At 45.0% G+C, this 27,986-nt stretch overlaps 1 protein-coding gene across 2 annotated transcripts in view; it reads left to right on the top strand.

Annotated features, from left to right (window-relative positions):
- The window catches only part of GLRA1 (glycine receptor alpha 1), an 83,554-nt gene extending 64,132 nt beyond the window's left edge, over positions 1-19,422 (top strand). The window contains exons 6-9 of one of the 2 annotated variants that reach the window (XM_025923669.2): positions 1,805-1,942; positions 4,270-4,484; positions 12,310-12,456; positions 18,929-19,422. In XM_025923669.2, coding sequence (XP_025779454.1) covers positions 1,805-1,942; positions 4,270-4,484; positions 12,310-12,456; positions 18,929-19,219 — 791 coding nt within the window. In that variant the 3' untranslated portion in view covers positions 19,220-19,422. Of the gene's footprint in view, positions 1-1,804; positions 1,943-4,269; positions 4,485-12,309; positions 12,457-18,904 lie in introns of both variants that reach the window. The other variant, XM_025923668.2, reaches the window with a different exon arrangement.
- The last annotated feature ends 8,564 nt before the right edge of the window (positions 19,423-27,986 follow it).

The following is a 27,986-nucleotide window of genomic DNA, read 5'->3' as shown; positions in this document are numbered from 1 at the left end:
GAACTTCCCATACAGCTACTCCTAACTGCTGGACCCCAGGGGATTACTGCACTAGCCCAAAATACCAGATGAGGGGCTTTGCTTTAGAAAATGCATTAGAAATATAACCCCCCTTCCATTGTCTGGCTGAGGCCCAACTTTGAAGCCAGCAGTATTTTCCCAAGACTCTGTTCCATGTCCCTTGCGGACATGCTCTCCAGGAGTGCAGCAGGAAGAGTTTGAACAAGCCATAGTCCTTGAACTCACAGGAAGATAGACAACTAGATGCACAAGTAACTCTAACACAGGGCGGCAAGCAGTAAGCGTGTTGTGAGAAGTACAAATGCTGTGGCCTCATGGCAGAAGAGTGCTTCCTTCTGGTTGGGAAAGAGAAGGGGTGCTAGGGAAGGTTTTATGTAGGAGGTCACAAGTGAACCTACCAGAGGAGGTAGCTGCCTTCTTTGATTGCAGACAGAAACCAATCCAATTTAAAAGATGGAAAGAAATGGAAGGACATAGGGGGTCCTCATGGACTTGAAAGAGAAGCTGAAAGCACAGGAACCAGGGCAGAGAATTTAGGCAGCAGGAACCAATGGGGCAGCCCCTTGGAGCACCACCTCTGAGCGGAATTGGCACCAGCCCACTCTGAACCTTTTGTCACTTGCCTCAAGAATCAAATCAGGAGACTATAAATGCTGGAGAGGATGTGGAGAAACAGGAACCCTCTTGTACTGTTGGTGGGAATGCAAACTGGTGCAGCCACTCTGGAAAACAGCATGGAGGCTCCTCAAAAAATTAAAAATAGATCTACCCTATGACCCAGCAATAGTACTGCTAGGAATTTACCCAAGGGATACAGGAATGATGATGCATAGGGGCACTTGTACCCCAATGTTTATAGCAGTACTTTCAACAATAGCCAAATTATGGAAAGAGCATAAATGTCCATCAACTGACGAATGGATAAAGAAGATGTGGTTTATATATACAATGGAGTACTACGTGGCAATGAGAAAGAATGAAATCTGGCCATTTGTAGCAACATGGATGGAACTGGAGGGTATTATGCTAAGTGAAATAAGTCAGGCAGAGAAAGACAGATACATCTCTCCACTCATACGTGGATCCTGAGAAACTTAACAGAATACCAGGGGGGAGGGGAAGGGGGGAAAAATGTTACAGAGAGAGAAGGAGGAAAACCATAAGAGACTCTTAAATTCTGAGAACAAGCTGAGGGTTGGTGGGGGGTGGGGGAGAGGGGAAAGTGGGTGATGGGCATTGAGGAGGGCACCTGTTGGGATGAGCACTGGGTGTTGTGTGGAAACCATTTTGACAATAAATGTTAGATAGATAGATAGATAGATAGATGATAGATAGAATCAAAGTCCTGCCATAGAGGATCTGATTGATATAGTTGAGTCATTAACTCACACCTTGGCCCCCAACTGATAGTCCTACAACAGTATTCTATAGAATCATTCCCCAGAGGAAAAGAGGGAGCTTGCAAGGATGGTGTGCAGGCAAAGTAGCAGATGTGAGCTGAATATGACCATGGGGTAAGTATTGGGGACAAAAGGACAAGCCAGTGTCAGATGGTGGGAGGGGTAAGAAGCACGGTAGAAGGGCAGAGGCTAGAAATAATTAAACCAGTTTTAACCTCTTTTGTTGCAAGTGGGCTGGGAGAGAGTGGCAGCAAGACAACATGGTCTCATGAGTTCCATCTAGTGCCCAATGCCTCTTAGTCTCTAACCCAAACCAACTCTGACATGCTTCAAATAAATGCTTCTGGGTGGTGACTGCTCCTTCTTCTGAACCCCCATCCCAGTTGGCTATACCATGAATGACCTGATCTTCGAGTGGCAGGAGCAGGGAGCTGTGCAGGTGGCAGATGGACTAACTCTACCCCAGTTTATCCTGAAAGAAGAGAAAGACTTGAGATATTGCACGAAGCATTACAACACAGGTAGGTGCAAGGATGTCCTCCTCAGGTCCCACCCCCAATCAGGGCCAGAGGTCATTTCAAACATTCATTCAATCAAGAGGCGTTCTTGATGGACATAGCTTTGTGTTAATTACCTCATGGTTAAGAGAATAGGCTTTGAAACCAGAAAAGTGGCTCTGACCCTTTCTTCCTGGATGTCCTGGGGCAAGTCACTGAAGCTTAGGCCACACTTCATTGCAAGGGAGTCTGGGAGATACAGTCTCCATCCCAGGTAGCAGCATGCTAAATGAATGAATCCTACTCCTAAGGCAGAAGGGCAGAGCTGATATTAGGAGGACATCTAGCAGAGTCTGTCACAGGGGAGCTCTCATTTCTGACAGAGCACAAGTACACAGACTTCAGCAGGAGGGAGCTGAGAGGTGGCACTGAGGTTATAAATAAGTGCGGTTGGAAAGCGTCCCCTAGATTGTGAGCTGCAAGAGAGCGAAGAAACCACCACTGTTTTGCTCAGGTCTCTGTTTCCCAGGCACAGCACAGCCTTTGTTGGAAGATCAGACACAGGAATGAACTGGAGTCAAACCAGGACTGGCCTCCCCTGCCCTGCCTCAGGCTGGGAAGGAGCTTCATGGAGGCACAGTGGAAGAAAGACAGTCAATATGCCAGCTGGAGGGCTGGGTAGGAGGCTGCTGTGTGAGCCCAGCTGAGGAGAGTAGAGGCATGAAATAGGCTGATGACAGATGCCAGAGAGAAGAGGAGGTGAAGCAGGGGTGTTGAGAGAAATCACTATGTGCTCTGGTGCAAGGAGAAGGCCCAGAGCAAGGGCCGGTGGCATGAGCTCTGGGCTGTCTGGGACAGCTGCCCCTTCCTGTGTAACCTCTGAGGTGTCTCAGAACCTCGAAAGATACTCTCTTGATCCCTGGGTGCGCTGAGCCTTAGAGAGGTAATGGTACTCCCATTAGCAGCCATGAGAACAGTGACTTCCCATGAATCGCATAACCACACTGACTCTCACATACCACAGCCCATCACCGTTTACACAGCGCTTTCTCATTCACTACCTCATTTGTTCTTGACTATTCCTATTGAAGTGAGAGCAGAGTTCTGTGCTTGTGCTAGGCCCCCCTGTGGTTACAAGCGAGAAAGGCTGATAAGGCCCTGCCCCATGGAGCAGACAGTCCAGGGAGCTCTAGAAAATCACCTAGTAACTGTGCTGCAGTGGACTGGAGCTGAGAGCACCCCCATGGGACTGGCTCTGTCTCAGTTCCAGGGATGCACAGGTAGGGAGGAGACCAGCTACCCACAGTCCAGTGCAGAGAACAGAGAGAGAACGATGTGCCTATACACTCACTGTATTGTGCCCTAAAGGCCCTGATGACCATGTGAACAGAACTGAACTGAAGGAATCTAGGGGTTGGGGGGGGGGGGGCTGTTGAGCCTAGGGCAGACCACATTCAAAGCATCACAGAGGAGCAAGGTGCTTGCTTTGTCTGGTTGTGGGAAGGAGTCTGGGCATTCCAGGCAGAGGCATTAGCAGGAGCCAAAGCTCAGAAGTGGCAAAGTGCAGGACATGCTCAAGGCAAGGGATAGAATAGAAGGGGTCATGATTAGGGTGAAGAAAGAAGGGAAGGATGGAAAAGCAGGCGAGAGCATGTCTGTGAAGAGTGGACTAAAAACTTTGAACTTTTCCCTGTAGGTAAAGGAGACTTTCTGGTCTGAGGAGAGAAGGAAGGAAAGAAAGGTTTTATAAGAGGAAGTAAGAGGGGCCACCTGGGTGGCTCAGTCGGTTGAGCGTCCAACTCTTGATTTGGGTTCAGGTTATGATCTCACGGGTGAGTGAGATTGAGCCCCATGTTGTCAGCCACACTGTTAGCATAGAGCCTGCTTGAGATTCTTCCTCTCCCTTTCCCTCTGCTCCTCCCCCCACCCTCTCTCTTTCAAAATAAATAAATAAATATTAATTAAAAAAAAAGAATGGTCTACTTAGGCCCACTCTTAGCAACACAATAAGGCTGATGAGGATGATGGCAACTGACATTCCTGAGCATTAATGATGTGAGGACCATACTAAGTTCTTTATAGGCATCGTCACAGTAACCAAATGAGGTAAGTACCATCACGACCACCACCACCATCATCATCATCATCATCACCATCCCTACTTTACCATAGATAAGGAAACTGAGACACAGAGCGATTCACTTGTCTTGTCTGAGGACACTTGTCTGAGGACACAGCTAGTGTGAGCCTGAACCAGGCCCCAGCTGACCTCAAAGCCTTGGTTGTTTTGACCTCAAAGCCTTGTTCCAACCCACCAGGTGACTTTGCCTTCTCACTATAATTTCTCGCAGGGAAATTCACCTGCATTGAGGCCCGATTCCACCTGGAGCGACAGATGGGCTACTACCTGATCCAGATGTACATTCCCAGCCTGCTCATTGTCATCCTTTCATGGATATCCTTCTGGATCAACATGGATGCCGCGCCAGCCCGTGTGGGCCTGGGCATCACCACTGTGCTCACCATGACCACCCAGAGCTCTGGCTCCCGAGCATCCCTGCCCAAGGTAAGTCCTACTGCCCAAGAGCACAGAACACCTGGACAACGGACTCTCATCTCCCCACCTTGCCTGAGATAAAGAGAGCGGAAGGAATTTGTCACTATGTATCTACTACACTTGGCAGGATCCAGCACTCTGGAGGTGTTTTTGTTTGTGTTTTGGAGTTATTGCACACAGTAAACTTATTTGCAGCAAATAAGGAGATCATGGGGAATAACTTCCAAAGCCATGAGTCCCTGAGTGAGGGTGAATGGGTTCCTTTTATTTAGGGTCAGGATGCATATAGAAAGGGGAGCCTCATCATTGTATGTAGAGGCGGGCGTAAGGTTGCGCATGTGCCTTAAGGAAACATGCCAATAGGTATATTATGTGAATGAGGCTTGTGCTCCCCCTTGGGTGGAGATTTGAGTATTAAAATGAGGGAAAGGTAATGGTAGGTCACTCCACAGGTCACTCCATGGTCCATCTCCACAGACATGAATCAGGGGTTGAAGCCCAACTAGGATCCAGCATTCTGATCCAGCAGACCTCTCCTCCAGATGTGCATTATGTTGTATACAGTTACCAGACAACACAGTTTGCTCCATTCCCTGCCAACATTGCACACACGTCCTGCTTCACTTACTATTAATGCTCAACTCCACTTCCTCCTCCATTCCTTTTTAGTGCTAAATGCAACACCCCGCTTCTTTCACCAGTAACAGTAGATACTTGGTGTTGGGTGTCTCCAAGACCATCCCTACATTCAGAGATTTGATACGACTCACAGGACTCAGCATAGCACTGTACTCACAACTAAGATTTCTTACAGTGACGTATTAAGGACATAAGCTAGGTGATAAAGGGAAAAGACACAGGCAGAGTCTGGAGGAATCCATGTGCAAGCTTCCTTGTTTTCTCCCTCCCACGAGAGGGACCACACGGAGTACATTCTTACCCCAACAATACAAAAGCAGTCACGCGTGTGAGATGTTTCTGCCCAGAGAGGCAGAGAAATTGCTTTGAGATTCTTTTAAGATTCTGTATCAGTGTTTTTTCTTGGGTGCTCGTCACATGCTCTGCCTAGCACATACGAAAATTCCAGACTCCCAGGAGGAAAGTAAATGTTCAGCATAAACCATATCGTCTGTACAGGCATTCTCTGCACAGCAAGGCCCCCTGATCAGTTAGGGGAAGTGGGAACATTCCCCAAATCCAAGTTCCCAGATGTCAACCAAGGGCCAATCTTACAAGCACGTCTTTCGAAGTATAGCAGCATCATCTTAAAACTCATACGGTAACACTTTTCTGCCCCTATTTCCTACATTTCTAATGTGCAACAACACATCCCGTCACTTTCACTGTTCACGCTTGAGCCACAGTCTGCTCCGTTCACTATTACCACTAGACACAGCATTTCACTCCATTCACCATTAAAGCCGGATACACGTTCTGCTCCATTCACTCTGTACTAGACACAACATTCTGCTCCATTCTTCTAACACCAGACGCGGCATTCCACTTCATTCATTACCGACACCACACACTAATTCTCCTCCAGTCACCCTTACAATAAATGCAACATTCTGTTCCTTTCACTGCTAACACCAGACCTTACATTCTGCTTAATTCACTTTTAACACTAGACATAATGTTCTGCTTCATTTACAATTAACGCCAGACACCACATACTCCTCCAGTCACCCATTCGTGAGGTACAACATTCTGTTGCCTTCACTATGAATGCTTGATGCCTCATTCTGCTTTACTCTCCTTTAATGCCTAGACACTGCATTCTACTCCGTTCACTACTATCGTTTGTGCTGCGTTCTGCCTTAATCACTCAACAGCAGACAAAACATTCAGCTCCACCGTTAATGCCAGACTCCATGTTTGGCTCCCTTCAGCCTTATGCTAAACGCAACACTGCACCATTTCCGATTAAGGCCTCACTTAGCATTCTGTTTTGATATGGAAAGGTTGGAAGACCATACAATGAGCGCTTGAATACCCTTCACCTGGATTCCAACTGTTATCATCTTGCCACATTTACTTTAGCTCTCTCTATACACAGGTAGGTGGGTAGGTAGGTAGGTAGGTGGGTAGGTAGGTAGGTTGGTGGGTAGGTAGGTAGGTGGGTGGGTAGGTAGGTAGGTGGGTGGGTAGGTAGGTGGGTGGGTGGGTAGGTAGGTGGGTAGGTAGGTGGGTAGGTAGGTGGTAGGTAGGTAGGTGGGTGGGTGGGTGGGTAGGTAGGTGGGTAGGTAGGTAAGTAGGTAGGTAGGTGGGTAAGTAGGTAGGTAGGTGGGTAGGTAGGTAGGTGGGTAGGTAAGTAAGTAGACAAATCTTTGCTGAGTCATTTGATGATTACACACATCATGACAAGCTATCTCTAAGTAAGGAATAAGGATCGTGATACTTGTCACATCTGAAAAAATTAGCATTAATTCAATAATAATCATATTTATATAAATTATATATATTTACCAATTTTATATCAATAATTATTGAATTAGAAATAATTCTGTAGTGTCATCTAATACAGAAACTTTATCTAAATTTCCCCAGTTGTCAAAAAGCATCATCAGTAAATATGGCGAGGGATCCAATCACGGATCCAATAAAGATTCATGTTGTTCATGGTTTCTCTTTTAATCTAGAACATTCTCCCTACTGTTGTTTGGTTCTATGACCAAACTGTTCTACTGTTCTACTAACTCTCAACGTGAGAGAAGACATTCTGCTTCATTTGCCATCCACAGTAGACACCACTGTCTCCTCTCTTCACTCTTACACAAAGCTCCCTAATCTGCGCTTTGCACTATTAACACCAAACTTTGCATTCTGCTCGATTCACCATAGATGCTTGAGACTAAATTCCGTTTCCTGTTACCACTTGACAACACACTGTGCTCTGTGCAACTGTAACAGCAGCTATATCTGCTTTCTTTTCCTTATGTTAGACTCAACATCCTGCTCCACTGTCTATTCATAGTCGATGCCACATTGTCTTTCACTTATAATTTACGCTAGACTCAACATTCTGTTCCACTCACTGTAAACACCAGACTCAGTATTTGACTCCATTTGCTATTATAGTAATACTCAACTTCACATTATTCCCCCATTCACTTTTTTTAAAGCATAAAATTCAGTGACTATATGTTCACAAAGTGTACATCCTCACCACTATCTAATTCTAGGACATTTTCATCACCCCAAAAAGAAACCCCTGTGTTCATCAACAGTCATTCTTCATTCCGCCCTCTGACCAGCCTCTAGCAAACACTACTCCACTTTTTACTTCTGTGAATTTGCTTCTTCTAGACGTTTCATATAAATGGAATAAGATAAAACGTGCACTTTCACTTAGCATAATGTTTTCAAGATCCATCTGTGTTGTACGTTCTACCAGTATTTCTTTCTCTTTGGTGGCTGAATAATATTTCCCTTGTATGGGTCTATCGTATTTTGCTTATCTATTCATCGGCTGAGGGATGTTTGGGTTATTTCCACTTTTTGGCTATTTTAAATAATGCTACTATGAACCTCCACGTACAAGTTTTGTGTGGACAAATATTTTCAACCCTCACAGGGTGTATATCTAGGAGTAGAATTGTTGGGTCATGTGGCAACTATATGCTTAACTTTCTTAGGAGCTGCCAAACTATTTTCCAAAGTGGCTACACCATGTGATAATCTCCCCAGGGTTCCAATTTCTCCACTTCCTCACCAATGCTTATTATCATCTGTCTTTTGGATTACAGACATCTTAGTGGATGTGAGGTTGTATCTCACTATAGTTTTGGTTTGTGTTTTCCTAATAATAATGTTGAGCATCTTTTCATGTGCTTATTGGCCTATTCTAGATCTTAGGAGAAATGTCCATTCAAATCTTGTGCCCAGTTTATAATAGAGGTATTTCTTTTTGTTGTTGAGCTGTAGCAGTTCTTTGCGCATTGTGGATTTTAATCCCTTATCGTATATGTGATTTGCAAATATCTTCTCCTAATTTGGGAGTTATCTTTTCACTTGATTGGTAGGGTCCATTATACACTAAAGGTTTTAATTTTGATGAAGTAAAATGTATCTATTTTTTCTTTTGTTGGTTGGCCTTTGCTATCATATTTAAGAAACTAATGCCTAATCCAAAGTCACGAAGATTTCTATCTATGGTTTTTTTCTAAGAGTTTTATAGTTTAACCCTAAATTTAGGTTTTAATCCATTTTGATTTTTTCATATGGTGTAGGGGAGGGATATCACTCTTTTTCATGTGGATACCCAGTTTTTACAGCACCATTTGTTGGGAAGACTATCTTTTTCCCTCCGTTGAATTTATATCCTTGTCAAAAATCCATTGACCATAAACGTATGGGTTTATTTCCGGACTCTCAGTTCTGTTCCGTTGATCTGTGTATGTATCCTTATGCCAGTACCACACAGTTGATTACTGTTGCTTTGTGGTTAGTTTTAAAATTGGGAAGTGTGAGTCCCCCACCTTGGTCCTTTTTAAAGATTGGTTTGGCTATTCCGGATCCCTTGCCTTTCCATTGGAATCTGAATATGAATTTTAAGCTCAGTTTTGTCAATTTCTGCAACAACAATAAAAAAGGAAGTGAGACTGAAAATTCACTGAGTCTGGAGATGAATTTGGAGAGTATTGCCATCTTAACGATATCACGTCTTCCAGTCTATAAACAACAGATGTCTTCTCATTGACTTAGGTCACTCCACTGCCTTCTAGACTGCTTAGTTTCTGATGAGACATCTCGTTCCTCAGAATCACAGTGCAGCTCTTTCTGCCCACAGGTCTTGTCCCATGCTTTAATAATCTCGAGCTGCCTCCCCCAACTTAAAAGTATATAATCAATCTAACGAGGAATCAGCTGTTATTCTTATTGAGGATCTCTTGTACATGATGAGTTGCGTCTCTCTTGTGGCTTTCAAGATTCTTTGTCTTCTGACAGTTTGATTGTGACGTGTGCAGGCGTGGATCCCTTTGAGTTTATTTTGCTTGAAGTTCATGAACTTCTTAGACGTGTACATTAGTGTTTTTCTTCAAATTTGGGGAAATTTTGGCCATTACTTCAAATATTCTTTCTGCTTCTTTCTCTCCTCTCCTTCAGGCACACTCATTAGACACATGTTAGTATACTTAATGGTTCCTCACAGATCTCTGAGTCTCTTTTCATTCTTCTTCATTCTGTCCCTCAGACAAGATAACCTCAAGCTCATGGAATCTTTCTTCTGTCTGCTCAAATATGCTATTTATCCTCTCTAGTGAACTTCTCAGTTCAGCTATTAAATGTTCAACTCCAGAATTCCTATTTTGTTCTTTTTATCATTTCTATCTCACGTTCTATGTGGTGAGATTTTGTTCTCATGTTTTTCTTTAGTCGTTTATACTAAAGGTTTAAGCTAAAGATTTCCTTTAGCTCTTAGAACATGCTGAAAATAACTGATTTAAAGCTTTGATTAAGTCCAACATTTGGGCTTCCCCAGGGGCAGCTTCTTTTGACCGCCTTTTTTTTTTTTTTTTCCTATGGATGGACCTGTCTTAGTCAATTCAGGCTGCTGTAACAAAGTACCAGAGACTGGGTCGCTTATAAATAACAGAAATGTATTTCTCTCAGTTCTGGAGCCTGGAAGTCAGGTGCCAGCATGGCAGGGCTCTGGTGAGGACCTTCGTCCAGTTGCAAACTGCCAGCTTATTATTATATCCTCACATGGTGGAAAGAGAGCTAGCTATCTGGCCTCTTTTTAAAAAGTCATTAATCCCTTTATGAGGGCTCCATTCTTATGATCTAATTACTTCCCAAAGGCCCCACCTCCAAATACCATCACATTGGAATTAGGATTTCAACCTATGACAGGGAGACGGGACACAAACATCTAGTCCACTGCAAGGCTAGCCTTTATTTCTTTGCGTATCTTATAATTTAGGGTTGAAAATTACACACTTAACATAATGTGATGTGGCATTTGTGGAAATCAGATTGCGCTCCCTCCTCAGGATTTGTTGTTTTTGCTGTTTGTTTAGTAACTTTTGTGAACCAATTCTGTAACATCTGTATTCTCTGTTGTGTGCGGCCACTGAAGTCTCTGCTCAGTTAGCTTGGCCATTACCTAAAATTGGACAGAAATTTCCTTAAATGCCTGGAACCTATAAATCTCCTGGCCTTTTCCTAGGGGCCGTATATATATATTCGAACACACCTTCATCACTCAGCCAGGAAGTTTACAGTTTTGCCTTACCCTTCACTTGCAGCTTGCTCAGTGTGTCAAGGTTAGCCAGAGTTGAGAGCTAAGGGGCCTTCCCAGTCAGGTCTTCCCTGAGTACCCACACAGGCCTGTGCATGCACACAGATTCCCATGTATATGTCAGAGCTTTTTCTAAAGCTCCCGTGGACATCGCATTCCCAGATTTTCCTTTTAAGCTTTTTGATCAACCTATTGTTTGCCTGAACTGTTACCTACTACCTCAGGAGGATGTGATGTTCAACAATTGCCACTGACTCTTTTCAACAAATGCCCCCAGGGAAAAGGCCGTTCACACTGGGCCAGTTCCAAGTCAGCTCAAATAAAAGACTGCCTAGTGAGTGAGGTCTTTCAGTGAACCACAAGACAGGTCAAATAATGACGGTTCTCTGGGAATGAAGCTTTAAAGAAGCTCTAACTCTGTTCTGCCCCGGCCACTGATTGCCTGGATACTGGTTTTCACTGTGCTTGCAGGCTGTTGGTTTTCAAGTCTAGCACAGAGCTGGGAAGAGGAGGATGCGAATATGGCAAGTTGAAACACCACAAGGCCCCAAGAGAAATAAATACACATGTCCACACAAAAACTTGTACATAGATGTTCATAGCAGCATTATTCATAATAGCCAAAAGGTAGACACAACCCTAATGTCCATCAACTGATGACTGGATCAAGAAAATGTAGTATAACCATACAAGGAGATATTATTTGGCCATAAAAAAGAATGAAATAGGCTACAACATGGATGAATCTTGAAAACATTATGCTAAGTAAAAGGAGCTAGTCATAAAAGACCACATGGTGTATGATTCCATTTATATGAAACGTCCGGAAGGGGGAAATCTGTAGAAACAAAAAGTAGATTAATGGTTGCTTAGGACTGGGGGGAGAGGACTTGGAGGAATAGGGGAAAGAACGATGGCTAAAAGGTATTAGGTTTCTTTTAGAGGTGCTAAAAATATTCCAAAAGTGACCGTGATGATGGTTGCACATATCTGGAATGTATTAAAAACGATTGAAATACACACTGTAAGCGTGTAATATCTCAATGAAGCTGTTTTCTTTTTTTTTTTTAATGCCACCAAGTTTGATGCTCTTGCTGGCATTCAGCTGACTTTTTAAGTAAATGCTTTCAAGATTGCTGTTAGCCTTTGGTTAAGAGGGCTTCTGAGAAAGTTGATTCTGACCATTTTTGCTGTTGTCCTCGTTGCTTTTATAGAGGAGAGTGTTTTTGAAGATCTTACCCTGTCGCTTTTGCTAACATCCTCTGTTTACTTTTAATGTTAGGTACACCGTTCTGTTCCTATCACCCTTAGCTAAACACAACATTCCGTTTCGCTCAGTGATGATGCTCGATACACCATTCTCCCCTCTCCTCTCTCTAGTACTCGTCTAGGTACCATATTTTATTTTCTCCAATGTTTCATGCCGTCTTCCTGACGCACTTTTCTTCTCTTTTCCTCTGCACCTTCCTAATACCCCAGCTGAGGAAGGGGATAGCAGTGGGTAATGGCAGAGTTACTGAGAAGCAGAAATACTGAGATATTTCATTCTCCTCTGCCCTCACCCTCCTGTGTTCGTTCCCACCCCCACTCCAGGTGTCCTATGTGAAAGCCATTGACATTTGGATGGCGGTGTGCCTGCTCTTCGTGTTCTCAGCCCTGCTTGAGTATGCCGCTGTCAACTTTGTGTCTCGGCAGCACAAAGAGCTGCTCCGATTCAGGAGGAAGCGAAGACATCACAAGGTAGGCCTTTGGATCACTGCCTAAGGAGGGACAGCTGGTGATAAACACAAGAGTTTCAGGCAGCCTTGTCTCATGATAGTTGTTTCGCTGGACCATCCTTCTCAGGGGGTAAGGCAGACACAAAATAGGGATTAAACTCCTGGAAGCCCTAACTTCCCCTCCCATAAACAATGCCTTGATTGAGTCTGTGGGCAAGTTATTCTTCTAATCGTAATAACAGTATAGAAATTATCAGGTTACACCTGAAGACAGAACTGATGGAACACTGATGGGGTTACGATAATAACTAGCTGTGACCTTGAAGCTTGGCAGGCTAAAAGATGATTATTGGTGCCTTCTTCAAGGCTGCATTATTTCCAGGGGTTTGGTTTCAGATGGAATTGCCACCACAAAAGGTTACGATCTTTGAGTAGAACGTCCAGGTGCCAGGCCTTTGCTTCCTACTTCCAAGAAAGGGGCATCGAGCAAAATGCTCCCCCAAAGTGGGTTCTCTCACTTTATGACAGCTTGAATAAAGAAATACTTGGCAGGCCATCTCTGCGAAGTCACCAGCCTCTGCCAACTCAGAGACTGTGTCCCAAAACCAGCAAAGGCCATTGGGGAGTGTGCAGTCTCTGGGAGCAAACTGGCTGCATACCTTGGTCTAGAACTACTTTTCTAAAAGAAGTTTCCCATGGAGATCAGAAAACCTACTTTTCTCTCCAGCCTCATCTTTACACTGCTTTCACCTTTTTTCTCTGAGCACCAACCACCCTAGTTTTTCCCTAGTTGCTCAAGCATTTACCTGGGACTTGTTCTCTCCGGAAATGCCCTCCCAGCGCACTTTGCTTAATGTTAGCCAAGCGCTCGCTTTCCAGCTCTCAGCCGAGGCATCTTCCCCGAAACCTGAGTCAAAGTCAAGGTCCTGTATTGAAGTTCTCATGCAACAGTCGAGTATGGCAGCACAGATTGTATCCTACACGGGCCCCTAGGCCACAAGGCACTTTTCTCTGAAGTCCTGCCTCAGTATGGACTGAACAAATGGACAAATGGATAAACTAAAGAACCAAGAGGAGCCTTTCCAGTCAGAGAGCCTACCAAGAAGTTTTTCCAGCAACAGATTAGGGCGAACACTATGAGCTGTCAGGCCATACCACAAACCTGCCGCACACCAAGGCCCTCCAGGTTTCAGACTGACCCACTTCGAATAGCTGTCTACTCAGCTACAATGTGCTGTGGCAGAGGACTCTGTTTCTTTATCACTGTTTGGTACGTGACTTCAAGCTAGCCTTTTTCTGGGCCCGTTTTCTCCACCTGTAAAAGGGACCAAATTGGCACAATTGGGGACTGTGGTCAGGATTAAATCAGATTGCAAAGCAGCTTTAAGTTTTTGTTCCTGCCACACAAATGCCAGGGAATAATGATTACACATGCACAGGTTTCCATCAGTATGTTTCTTGAACATCAGCAATCTGATTCAATTAACTTCTAGCAGGTTACCATAGGCAGGAGGTAGACGTTTCAAGACAGAAGATGTCCGTGGGAGTTAAGGTATAACCACCCTTTTAACTCCACATTAGAAGAGAAAACTATCTTACGTGCAGTAAGCCACGTGCAGTAAGCCAGACAGGATTTCTTTCTTTCTTTCTTTCTTTCTTTCTTCTTTCTTTCTTTCTTTTTTTTTTTAAGTTTATTTATATTGAGAAAGAAAGTGAGCCTGAGCAGGGAAGGGGCAGAGAGAGAGAGGGAACAAAATCCCAAGCAGGCTCCATACAATCAGCACAGAGCCCAATGCAGGGCTCAAACCCACAGACTGTGAGATTCTGACCTGGGCCAAAATCAAGAGTCAGACACTTAACCAACTGAGCCACTGAGGCACCCCAATAGGATTTCTTTAAAGACCTCTAGTCTTAGTCCTTACTGCTCATTGGATACTGAGCCCCTGACTATTACACTAATCTAAGCAAGAACTGGCCAAACACAACTATCTTTGGAATTTATTATTTTTCCTGGCTAACTGCTTTTTGCATTTTCCTCTGCTAAAAGAGAGTTAATACATTTGTTGAAGAGACACTTATTTGGGGAGACTATGTCTGAAATATTTGACTAGCTCCAGGCCACTAGACTATGCATGGCACAACCCCAGGGGGCACTATGCGCATAGACTAAAATGTAAATGGAGCCCCCTGCAGATATGTAGCATGACAGGCCTGGAGGACCTACAAAGGCTGCCTCTGCTCTCACCAAATCCTTACCAGTTGTACACACTAGAGGAAAACAAAACTTTCTCTTGGGTCGGGGGAAGTGTAAATAAAGCCACAATCAGATTTGATCAGATAACCCTGCTCAGTTCCTTCCTCATTCTCTCACAGCTTGTTAGTGCTAGAAGAGCCTTAGAGGGCATCTTGTCCACTCTTCCCATGCAAATGACAACAGTGAGGAGGGGCAAAGTGATCACTAGGATCACAGAGGCACTGGTGGCAAAAGCAGGGTAGGTGCTGAAGGTCCCATGGCTTTTCTCAAAAATACTGACCACACACAGTATTCATCAATGGTTTCCATCCCGAAGTGGATAAAATAGCCCTGTATTTATTAGATGACAAATAAGAACTAAGACTTACCCAAAGGCAGAGGTCAAAAACCAGTAGCCAGAGATCAAATTCAACATGCAACTGTCCCTAATTTCACTAGCAGTGTCTTAAAAGTCTAGAATAAGGGGCCAGCATTTAAAAATCACAGTTCTATCTTCAGTCAAAAAGTCACAGCCTCTGATCCCACTGCAGTCCCATCCCACCTCATACTGGGGCACAGGAACTGCCGTTAGGTAGGGAACACATTCTCCACTTTGCCACGGTCCCTTCTGACCGGAGATTTTTTTCAGCTCTGGTTCATTTCTTCCCTTACATTTCTCCTGCGTGGCCCCTGTGTGTGGTTGAATCAGTGTGACCTTGTTCCTAAGGGCTCTGAAATTGACTCAAATGTCAGAAACTACAAGGATACAGAACTGGGCTCACCATAGAGCAGCGCTTCCTCTGGAGTAATCCCCTCTGGATGTGGCTTGTACCTTGGCAATGTAAGAGCCTGGGCTGCAGAAACCTCCCTTCAGCCGGATGTTTGCAGAGGGGGTTTTCAGCCCCAGATGGTGAGTGAAAAGGAGCTAGCTCCATGCCTGAGTTTCTCAGAGCCTGTGATCTTGGCCGGGCTCCTCAACTCCCACCATCCTCCCATGTTACCTCATTTGTTGGGCACAAAGCATCTGGTCCTCAAATTCCCTGGCCGGCCTCATTAGTCAGATTATTAGGAAACCTGCGAGCCCGGCTGGGCAGACACACTCCCAACCTCCCTGGGTTCTAGATCACACCTGCTGGATTTCCCCTGCTCCATCCCCAAGCTTTCATTTCCTGCCATCTGCTGGGGAGAACAGGAATAGCAAGCCTTTCTCCAGTCATTCCCAGGGAATTTCCTTTCTCCGGGCTACAATGTGAAATTGATGATCATCTAACTAGATGGGGCCTCCAGGCCACACCTCCACCCCTTCCACTCGTATGTTTAATGGATGAGGAAGGCAGAGAATAATTTGCCCAAAGCTGTATATAATAAAATTAATTTGGTGCTTCCCCTGCATAACTAGAGCCCAGTGAGAAAACACTTTCAAGCACCCTATCCTGCGGCAAGGGCAGATTTACACTGATAAGCAATAGAGTTGGGTATCCCTTCCAGGCACTGGGTCCAGTAATTTGGCCAGTTCCCCCAACTCCTTTCCTTGGCCCTGCCACAAACACCCTATAGTCAGTCGCCCTATTCACAGACAAAAATTTACTGAGATCTATTTGCTAGGCACTATACATGTTCTTTCCCATTTCCGCAGTGAGGGTGTTGGACCAGATTCATCCATTCGCCAAAGATTTCTTGAGCATTTTTCATGTCTCAAATCCTCCTAAGTGCTAGGAATAAAATCCCATTTAAAAAAGGGCGGGGGAGCACCTGGGTGGCTCAGGCGGTTAAGCATCTGACTTCGGCTCAGGTCATGATCTCACAGTTTGTGGGTCTGAGCCCCGCATCAGGCTCTGTGCTGACAGTTCAGAGCCTGGAGCCTGCTTCGGATTCTGTGTCTCCCTCTCCCTCTTCCCCTCCCCTGCTTGCGCTCTCTCTGTCTCTCAAAAATAAATAAATGTTAAAAAAATTTTTTTAAAAAAAAGGGAAGCTAGGAGTAGTGAAGCTATACTGGTAAACATTTACTTATTCAACAAATATTTGCTGAGTTTTGAGCTTATGTTCAGGAACTCTTCATATGTTCAGTGTTGCAGGTACAATGAACATGAATAAGACTGCCTTCATGGAGCTTAGAGTCTAATGGGAGGACAGACATTAATCAAGAGCTTTAAAAAAATAGAGAGGGATGGGGCGCCTGGGTGGCTCAGTTGGTTAAGCATGCAACTTCAACTCAGGTCGTGATCTCACGGTTTGTGAGTTCGAGCTCTGCGGCAGGCTCTGTGCTGACAACTCAGAGCCTGGAGCCTGCTTCAGATCCCGTCTCCCTCCCTCTGCCCCTCCCCTCCTCGCACTCCATCTCTATCAAAAATAAATAAACATTAAAAAAAATTTTTTTTAAATAGAGAGGGATGTACAGGGAGCTATGGAGCACACAGCAGGGACACCTAGTCTATCCTTGCCCTCAGGGAAGGCTTCTGAGTCAGACATTAGTTCAGTGGAAGAGGAGTCAGGAGCAGAGGTGGGGGTAGGAGTATGTTCCAAGGAAGAGAGAACAACTTGAGCAGAGGCCCAGAGTTAAAAAGAAGGAACATGACCCTTTTGAATATATGTAAACATTTCAGGGTCACTGGTGTACAGAATGCCAGATGGAGGATGGTGCAAGATGAGATGACGCTGGAGAGGCAGGCAGGGATCGGGTCATCTACAGCCTTGTTTCCCATGCAAGGATTTTAATCATCCTGAAGCCAGTGGCAGCCCATTAAAAAGTTCAAGCGAGGGACGCCTGGGTGGCTCAGTCGGTTGAGTAAGCGTCTGACTTTGGCTCAGGTCAAGATCTCATGGTTTCTGAGTTCCAGCCCCACACCAGGCTCTGTGTGGACAGCTCGGAGCCTGAAGCCTGCTTCAGCTTCTGTGTCTTTCTCTCTGCCCTCCCCGGCTCGCACTCTCCCTCTATCAGAAATAAATATTTTTACAAAACAGCTCAAGCGAAAGATGACCAATCACATCTGTGTTATGACAACTCAGGTGGCTTGGGAGGGCCAGACCAGAGGCGGTAGGAAGACCGGGCTGGAAGTCATCGCAACAAGCTTGTCTGGTGGCCCACGCGAGCTTGGCAAGAGCTGAGCCGGACAGGGGTTCTTAGGCTGTGTTTCCTGCTGTCTGCCAGCCCTGTCCTGCACAGGAACAAACAGAAGATAGACTTTCTTCTCTAGAAGCCCTCACTACCTAGGAGGGCAACGTGAGCTGGTAAAAATTCCCCAGAGCCACACGCTGAATCAACAGCTCCGCTGAGACTCTCAGTGCCACCACGGAGCTCACACGGGAAGATAACGAAGCCAGACATGATGCAAGCGGACAACAGTGTCTCCATGAGTCAGATCAGGAAAAGATCCCGTGAGCTGGGGAAGGGAGAAATTAGAAGAATAAGGGCAGCAGGCATGTTGGTGGTGAGCATAAGGCAGGGAGGGAGAAATGCACAAGGGATGGCTGGCAAAGGGCAACCCAACTGGCAGGTGTGCAAAGCAGAAGGTAAGGGGAGGGGCAAAAGCCTGTAAGGTAAGTTGGAGCCAATTGATGAAGGGCTTTGAACAATAACTGAACCCGGAGGTATGTCTGAGGTCACAACTGCCAGGGATATGGGAACATGGAGGCAGAAAGGAGCTGCGGCTTCCCCGGCTTGTGAAAAGGAAGTAAGGCTCTTGCTGTCTCCTGGGCCATTCGCCCCCTCCCCCCCAACCCACTCGAGGAAACATCACCTGGGGGGTGGGGTGGGTAAAGAGTGGGGTGGCAAGGAGGCAACAGAGGCAAAGCAGGGGATCTCTCCAAATTGTCTCCTCGATTTCTAACCAAACAGCATTCAGAGTATCTGCTCATCTGTAATCTCTGATGGTCAAAAGAACCTTTTGATGTAGCGGGGTGAATCTTCTCCCCCACTTATAGGAAAATATGAAATAAAAAACCCCGAGACTCAAATAAAGAAGTGACTTGCCTCAGGTCACACAGCCAGCAAGTGACAGAGCCAAGACTTGAACACAGGTGTCCAGACTCTATGCCACATTCCTATCCCCTGGTTTGTATCTGTTTCAGCAAGCACGCGGCGCCCCTCTATAAGGCATTACTCCCCAGCCAGCCTGAAAGCCTTCAGAAACCTGGAATGGTAGAGTCCAAGAGGCAGGGAGAACCAGATGGGCGAGGCCAGGCCCCCAGGGGAGTGCCTTGCAGGGAGGGTGCCCAGCCCCTGTCTTATTTTAAGTAGAGCCCCATGCTGAATCTGTTCCAGGAGGATGAGGCTGGAGAAGGCCGCTTCAACTTCTCTGCTTATGGGATGGGCCCAGCCTGTCTGCAGGCCAAGGATGGCATCTCAGTCAAAGGCGCCAATAACAACAATACCACCAACCCCCCTCCCGCACCGTCTAAGTCCCCAGAGGAGATGCGAAAACTCTTCATCCAGAGGGCCAAGAAGATTGACAAAATATCCCGCATTGGCTTCCCCATGGCCTTCCTCATCTTCAACATGTTCTACTGGATCATCTACAAGATTGTCCGCAGGGAGGACGTCCACAACCAGTGACGGGTCTGGGATGGGGCGGGAGTGGGGGAGGCTGGGAGAGGGCAGAATGGAAATAGCACAGGAATCTGAGAGCCTAAGGAAGAGATAGGGGAAGAGAGGGAGGGGGCACACATACACAACTCCCTCTTTCTCTGAAAAATGTGCAATAGCAAAATGCAGTGATGCATGAATCTTAGAATGTGGCACTATCTATTTAACCTCGGGTGGGCTGGTGGGGGGGGGAGGGGCTTTTCTAATACAGGAGCAGAGGGGTCGGGAGGAAGGGGAGGGGTGGGTGGGGGTTAGGGAGTGAGGAAAAACAGCTCTCAAAAACTTGAGTCCATGGGCTGTGCAGTTTTCCTATTTGGAAGGAGAGTGCAGTCTGCCCCAGAGCAGAAGGAAAGCCATGTAATATATGATATATATTCATGCTTAATATTAATGCAAAATCACAAGAACAAAGGATTTGTTTCTTAACCTATCAGCCTAGTAACTGCTTAAGTTTTTCAAGTCACAGAAGTGATGGACAATTTTTCCCAGAGTGGAAACAGTCACAAATAAGCTTTTGCTCTGGTGTGTGTCCTATACCATGGCCTTCCAAATGCCATGCCTGTTTTCACACTGGCCTGGGTGGACACATGCCAAAAAGGCAGTCCACCTCTGCTTCAAGAGGGTTGTGCAGCCTGGGCATGGGCAGTGGAAATGGGGCAAAGTGGAGAGAAGAGAGGGAATGACTAAGGAGATGGGGCATTTTCAGAGGCCCAAGGATTGATAATCAAGAGAACTGCACCTCAATCCTCACGTCTCAAGGCTAAGGACCACACCCGCCCCTCTCTGAGCCCCTCTCGCTTCTGTGCTTCAACGCCCACCCCACTTACCCTCCACTGCCACCCAGAAATGGCTGCCATGGTTTCTCATTATATTGCCAATATGCAATCTTTTTTATGGTGACAAAAAAAAGTAATAATCTCAAGAAATAATATGCAGATAGACTGAGTATAAACCGATGCACTTTTTTCAAATGTCTATTTTTTTGGAGAGTCTCTTTGGAATTGCAAGTGGGTATATATTTGGGAAGGTGGGGTCAGTGGGATGAAATGGACTTCTTACAGGGTGGTTCTACAGAGTGAAGTTTTAAGAAGTGAAAGGGTAGTAATGAGGCTGCCACAGCTGAGATATATACGGGTGGAAAGAGATGGTATGTTTAGAAAGTCTGTTCATTATATTTTGACATTTCCTATGCCACAACGAATGTGGGAAGCATGGGGAGATGACCCCATTATATTTTTATAAGTCTTTTGTTTGTTTTCCTTTTTGGTGCTTTGCTTAGCTTTAACATTTAGGCAAGTTAGACAAATATTTCTTTCCCTCTAACTCTGATGTGCCAGAACTATCCTAGGTTGGCTAGGGCACTCCAGGAAAAAAAAAAAAAAAAAAAAGGAGAGGGATTAGGAAATGAATCGTGAAGGGTGGGGGACCCTGCTGAAGGACACAGAGGCTCACAGTTGGGAAGTCTGAAATGTGGACCATGGGATTAAAGACGGGAGTTGCCTCCAGCAGCCTCTGTCCTCTCTGCCAACAACGCCACGCCTGTAATGATGGCACGACTCTCTGGGGCATGCTTCCCACTGTGGCCTGTGACCAGGGTCCTGGAGTACATTTCTTCCTTTGCACTTCAGTGTCTTGGCTTTGAATCAAAGTAGCGGTAGATGGTGGGACACAGTGGCCAATCGGTTTGCCCTGAGGCTTGGGGTTTTACATGTGTCTTTCAAGTATCCCCAGTGTGGGGCAGGAGAGAGGGGAGACGTTGGGAGCCTAACTCTTCCCTAAAGCCCCTTCTTCCGGAGAAACTTCTCCCATTTCCTGTGGCACAATTGCTAATACCTCTAGAAGCCCTCCCCACACCCCCCCCCCCACCCCCCCAGAAAAGCAAGTCAAGACAATGATCTAAGGTGTTTAGGTAAAGAAAATGCACTAAGCAGCCAAAAAAGGATCTGGCTTTGAGGCTTGAATGATCAAACTGTTTACATCCAGGTTCAAGGTTTGTAAGTCATTGCCTTCCTTTCTCTTGGCCTGTGTAGACCAGGAAGTTAAATTGTATTCTAGCCTTGGATGATGTGGGATGGAACCCGGCTCCTGAGGGATGGGAGCCATGTGGGTAGGAATCTCTCTTCTAAGACTATCCTGTTATCCTTTTCCCAACCACAAACTGTCTAAAGGAGGAAAAGGGAACCAGAGGGATTTGAACAAGTACAACCAGTTCAAGACTGGAATATCAGTGTTTGAACTGCTATCGGCACTATGTTCACTTTATTTAAGGGAGGGAATCCTCAGCCCTGCAGTGATGCGTGAGTCGCTGGAGAGGCTATTTGCCCTTTTTACTAGCATTTTACTCACTTTATTTAAGGGGAAAATCATTTTTTTCATTAAAAAAAACTTAAGAAGCCCTTTTCCCTAGTTCGCTCATGACGGGACTAAATTCAGAACGTCTTGAAGTCTAGGTGATTGGGCAGCGAAGGCATCAGGCCTCTATCAGGGACTAAAGACAGTACCAATTGTTTCAAGGCATTCTGCCTCTGCTTGAATGGCAATATCTACAGATTTCAAACTGGGCTCCTTGTATGAGGTGTCTGGAATCTCTCTGAAACAAAGACATCACTGGGCTGTTTGCCCAACCTCTGCTGGGTCCTTGAACTTCTGCCACCATATTCAACCAGTGGCCCCACTGGGAATGGCCGGGTCTAGTTGACAAGATCTAGCAGACAATAGAATCATCCTTTTGAGACACAGAGGGGGAATGTTGCTGAAATCTTCTCTCCGACTGTTCCAAATTTGGTATCCCTCATAGAGAATAAATGTGAGTGAATGCATTACAGCAGTGAAAGGAAGAACCTGAATTTTAGTCCTAGCACTAATATGTTGGGGAAACTTGGATAAATGCTTTAGCTTTAGTTCCTCTACAAACACAGTGGGGAAAGGGGTATAAACCTCTAACCCCTTCTAGCTCTAACTGTTCTGTGTGCTTGAACCGATCTATGGGAGGTTTACACAACAAAAGGCTTAATGCCGCTTTTGTTTCCGAACCCTCTCAATAGATCTAGATAGATCCACACATACATGGATCCACACAATCCTCATGGCCTTTCTTCTTTGGGAAATTTGTGGAATCGTTTTTCCTTTCGCTCCACTTTATCAAAGATGAGCAGTGGCGGGAAAAGAACATCCATCATTGTAAAGTCAAAAATACCCTCATGAATTAGAATGGAGCATGCTCAAAGAGAAGGCGTTGTCATTAGTGTATAATGTAGTGAGGATTTAGCAATAAACTACATGGATTTTATCATTATAAAAAAACAAACTAGATAATTTAGGCCAAAAACGTTTTGTAGGTGGCTCCAAGAAATAGGACAATACTTTCTCAATTTCCTCTTCAGTCTGTACACAGAGGATATCATACCTTGGGACTACATACACCAAATGCTGTGGTAGGGAGAAAACTGACTAAGGTATAATGGGTGGCTTACTGGTCTTCCAACATCTACATGGTTAGACCAGTATTTATGCATGGAGGTAGAACTAGACAGGGCATAGGGCGGATGGTGATTTCCCGCACCTCCAAAACTGCAGCTATTCCTAGGAATCCAATTTGAGAAATATCAATTAAGCAGACAGATAATGCCAATAACTTCTCACCTTAGTCTACAACATAGTCTCTTGATTAGTTTCAAGAGCAGCCAAAAGAAATGGCTCATCTCTGCCAACCTCTGGTCTTTTCAAACTTTCAAGAGTCCGTGCTGGGCTAAGGCTATAGAGAGTAACCCAAGGACAGGAGTGAATATAAAGATGTGGTAGGGGGTGTGTGTGTGTGTGTGTGTGTGTGTGTGTGTGTGTGTGTGAGGGAGAGAGAGAGAGAGAAAAGACAGTCATTTAATCCAGATTATTTCTTCTTCTAAACTGTCAATAAATAAGAAATGTATCCCTCTAAGAAGCCTATCAATATTTTTCATAGACTATGTTTTCATACTAGGGAGAAAACAAACGAATATGACAGGAGTTGGTTACTTTCCTTCAAAGTACACATTTTTATGGGCATCATTAAAAAGAGATTGTGTTTTGTGAGCCTCCATGATATTAGATCGCAGAGCAGATTAGTGTCCCAGCTAAGCTGTTACCATCACTGATAAATCAGTCTTTTGTGAAAATTACATTCCTTAGTTAATTGCAACACACTGAAATTGAAGGGAGCCATCCTTCTGTCTGCAGCAACTGCCTCCTTAGTAGAAGAAGCTCGTAGGCAAAGGGCTTGGTGGTGGTACCATTTGTGTCAGCTGGAGGACTGGGGTCGAGAGCTGAGGTCTACTTGTCCCCATTCTGGCTGGAATCCCGGCCCGGGGGCAATGAATACCACTCTGGAAGCTATCGGGTTTATTCAAAAACAAGCACCTTCTGCACATTCTGCCTGCCCTCTGCCCCAACTCTGAAGAGGTGGGCAAGATGGGGTTTTCTCTACAGGCTAGGTTTCCCAGATTGACTAGAAAGCTTGCATTGAGGGGCTGGTAAGATCTGCTGAGGAAGGCTGAATGGCCCTCTACCCTCCAAGATAAAGCATCCTTAATTCAGGAACCGATGACACCAAAACAAACTTACTATAAACAAGCAAGTAGAAACCATGTTCTTAAAATATAATTTATCTTTTTTTCCTCCACTAAGCCCTTTCTCTGAGAAACCAGCTTCAGAAATTTGAATTGAGAACCCTTCTGTTTTCCTGTAGCTCTACAAAGCCAGAAATAGGAGCTCACGCTGACCAAAGGAAGGATTAAAAGAAACGTGCCTTCTTTTGTTTGAGCTGGCTTGCCCAACGACTTGTATCTGTGTAAGGAACAGTACACGTTGGAAAGGCTTTGGTTTCACAGTATCCTGAAATCCCAATGAATAAGGAATATCGTTAGATAGGTTGAAATTCAAATAAAGAACTTGGAAAAATCCTGAAATGCTGCCGTCCCCACCTAAGTAATCTAGAGTCTTGGGGGCCCAGACTAGATGATGCCACTACCAAATTATTATCCCATTGCTTCCTTTGGGATTTCTCAAGCTGTAAAGACAGCAACGGCAGGAGACAGGTTTGTTCATACGTGGGTGCTATTACATGCTGTTTTGATGGAGCTGTGTGGTTATTTAAAGCAATAATTAAGGTGCTTTATCATTCTTTAGAAAAGCAAAATGAGTTCCGAAGTAGATATTATTGCCCAATAATTTCTAGGATCATTAAGGCTTCTTCAGTTAGCATCCAGACCATTACTTCTCCCTCTCGCACTCTTTCTCTGCCTCCTCCCACAGCCTCCCTGTCAGCATCTCCTCTGCTTCATCATCTGTGCCTCTCATTTGGTGAAACCAAACTCTTCTAGAAGATGCTGGTTTATTTCCGAGGGGGTGGGGGGTGGGGAGGACTAGAATGGACGTAGCAGCTCCTGTCTCGTTTGTTTTAAGGCTGCGATTTCTATTCTTCCTCTTCCCTGTGCGTTTTGAAATTTCACTGCTCTGGAAAATTTCCATTGGAACATTGGGTCGAGAAGTCAGAGTCTAGAGAATGGCGAGCCAAAAATATACCCAGTGATGAAAATTATGTTCTACATAAGGCCATTAACCGGCTACAGAGCAGCACCAGGTAACTGATGTGGGGAGGAAAGACATTTGCTGGATGCACATGGATGCAAAGACAGTGGGTCTCCCGTTCCCACACTTGCCCTGCTCCACGCTTCCCTGCGTTGCCTTGTGTCTGGCTTGCCTTCCTTCAGATTCCACTGTTTTCTTAAGCAACTTCAGAAACCCTGTACCCTCTTTAAACACACCTGCCTTCCGAGGCGGACAGAGGCCGGTAGGAAGTGGGTCCTTGTTCTGGCATCACCTCAGGCTCACCATGGAAACTGCAGGTAAGCTACTTCATCTTTCTAGGCCTGCTCACTACCCTGTAAAAAGAGGGAGTTGAAGGAGATTGCTCAAAGGCAAACCCTGGATACTTTCATGGGTTAAAGAAAAGAAGAAAGGGTATACCATGCGTTAGAGAAGATTTCATTATTCCCCCCTTTTCGGTCAGGCTTGGAATCCCATCCCAGGCCTTTTGGTGGACAGGTGGGGAGAGGTTAAGAAAGAGGAGAGTCTTGGCCCTCACGGAGGTTGCAATCTTAGTTTTTTGGTGGCTCGTTGTGGTGGTTGTTGTTGTTTGCCACGAAAGTGAAGGTATTTCACGGCACTGATGGACTTGCCTCTAAGACTGGCTTCTCACCGGAGAATCCCACCAAATGCCAGGACAACATTCTACTCTGGTATTTTAGCATGTGTGTCCTATGAAGGCTGTAACCCATTTCCCATGGCAGGTGAGCTCTGTCCGCCAGAGCCTCTGGAAGAATCAAAGAGAAACACAATCAGAGCAGAACTCGTGAAATACCCCAAGGGAAATACTGCAATGACTCCAAGTCCCCTCTCAGCCTGTTCCCCGCACACACAATTTAATCATAACGAGAAACTTCCAGCAAGATTTAAGAATATTTTCCCATTTGTACATTATGCTAGCCGCAGTTACAGGCAGAAAAAAGTGGGATTGTTCCAGGCCGCTAGAGACATTCATCTAAATTCATACCATTAGCTAGGCTACTCTAACAAAAAAATAAAAAATATTACAGCAGGTGTGGCTGAAGTTGGGCGAGCTCACTGCACATCCTCCCCCCCCCCCCCCCCCCCCCGCCAAACAAAACCTCACCCTGGCAATGATGTTTCTGAAATTGCTTCCACACTCCCATAGCCCCAACAAACACTGCTTATAGTCAGAAAATACTGCCCCTATCTTTCCCAGCAAGGACATATTTATGCTTTCTATCAGTGGAATCACTTCGAAACATTTATAGGTTGACATTATAACAAATGATCTCTACTCTGTCTTCATCTGGCCCTGGAATTAATGGGAATATTGCAGACTGAAACGTTTTCCTTGTTCCCAAGGTTAAGAGTTAACAGGCTTTTTAAAAAAGATAATTTTAGATTTCCCATAATAAAATAGAAACCATATGGTAACCCAATCACTTCCTACCCTTGGCCCCATCACCATATAGCCACTTCCTTCTTTGCCCCTGAAAGACTCAAATAAGGGATTTTTTAATTTTTTTTTCAATGTTTATTTATTTTTGGGACAGGGAGAGACAGAGCATGAACGGGGGAGGGGCAGAGAGAGAGGGAGACACAGAATCGGAAACAGGCTCCAGGCTCTGAGCCATCAGCCCAGAGCCCGACGCGGGGCTCGAACTCACGGACCGCGAGATCGTGACCTGGCTGAAGTCGGACGCTTAACCGACTGCGCCACCCAGGCGCCCCTCAAATAAGGGATTTTAAAAGACCTCTAAAATGGAAGTGTGATAGCACAAATACAGGGAAATGGTAATTGTATAGTCTAGGTGGTTAATATATAGTCCCTATAAAATTCTTACATGTTTTCCCCTCCGACCCTCAGTTTTCCTATCTGTACAACAGGAGTACTGAATTTCCCACTCTTCATCTTACCCTCTCAGTTTTCCTCTCTATACCCATTTGTGGTTTTCTAGTGCACGGGAAAGGGTACTTGCTTCCAAGAAGGCTGAGATGCAACTACCACAGGCACCTGATCTTGAGCAAGACCATTCTCTCTGACCCTCAGCTCCTTTATGTATTTGGAGACAATAATGCCCCCCCCTCACACGTCCATCTTCTAGATAAAATGAGATAGTACATATTATTAACTCCACCCCCACTGTAAACAGTGTAAAGCACTGTCACTATCTCCGTCTCTCCCAAATTCCTATTTCTTCCTCTTTGCCAGAAGAGGGCAGCCAAGAGCTTCCTTCTAGAATTGAAGCTGGCTCCCAAAAGGCTAAATCCACCTGCCCTAACAGAGCAGCCTATGACCCTTCCGGACTGGCCCCTCTGTGCTTCCTCTAGCTTATACACCCACTGAAGGGACCTACACTCTAGTGCTGATCTCACTTATCAAGAATCTGCATCCCTTTTGCCCAAGTATCATTTGAATATTACCTAAATAGAAAGCACACCATAGCTCTGCAAATAGCTGTCACTCATGTAAACTAGTAAGATTGTGAATGAACCCTGCAAATCCCAATACTGCTACTGAGCACCTACTCTAGATCAGTCTCTTTAAATTACATGATCTAGTTTCAACGATGGCCCTGATCTTCTCAATTTGTACATGAGGAAACCGAGGCTTGGAAAGTTTATCATATTAGCCCAAGTCAAAGTCTTGCCAAAGTTTGGACCTGATTCTATAGACAACAGGAAGCTAAGTTTTGGAAACAGGCATGATGTGTTTACCTCTTCCACTTACCTGTTTTTGACCTTCAAGAAATTATTTTGCCTTATTGATGACCTTAGTCCCCACCCCCCCCCCATAAAACACTCTATCTTCCCAAATTATTGAATATAAAATCAAGACACTGATGTGGTAACTTACTTTGTCATTAAAAAAAAAAAAAAAAGTATACAGGTGTTTATTAGTTCATTTTAACTTAAATGAATCTTATAACTGCTGCTAAAAAAGTATGGACCCTTTTACTTTGGTAACATTCTACTACACAAAAATTTAAGCTCCTGTAACGTGTTGAATGCCAAGGAATACTACCTTTACTAGGCTAGAAATCAAACATCTTGATTAAGAACCAACCAGACAATCCTTGGCCACCTTCTTTTCAGAACTTGGGTAGAAACAATATAAATCTATCAGCCCACCTTAAGAGGTTGAGAGTCTACT

This window comes from Puma concolor, chromosome A1 (assembly GCF_028749965.1).
Source record: "Puma concolor isolate L17-30 chromosome A1, mPumCon1.1.hap2, whole genome shotgun sequence".
Classification (NCBI taxonomy): Eukaryota; Metazoa; Chordata; class Mammalia; order Carnivora; family Felidae; genus Puma; species Puma concolor.
This window is presented reverse-complemented; position numbering and strand designations above follow the sequence as displayed.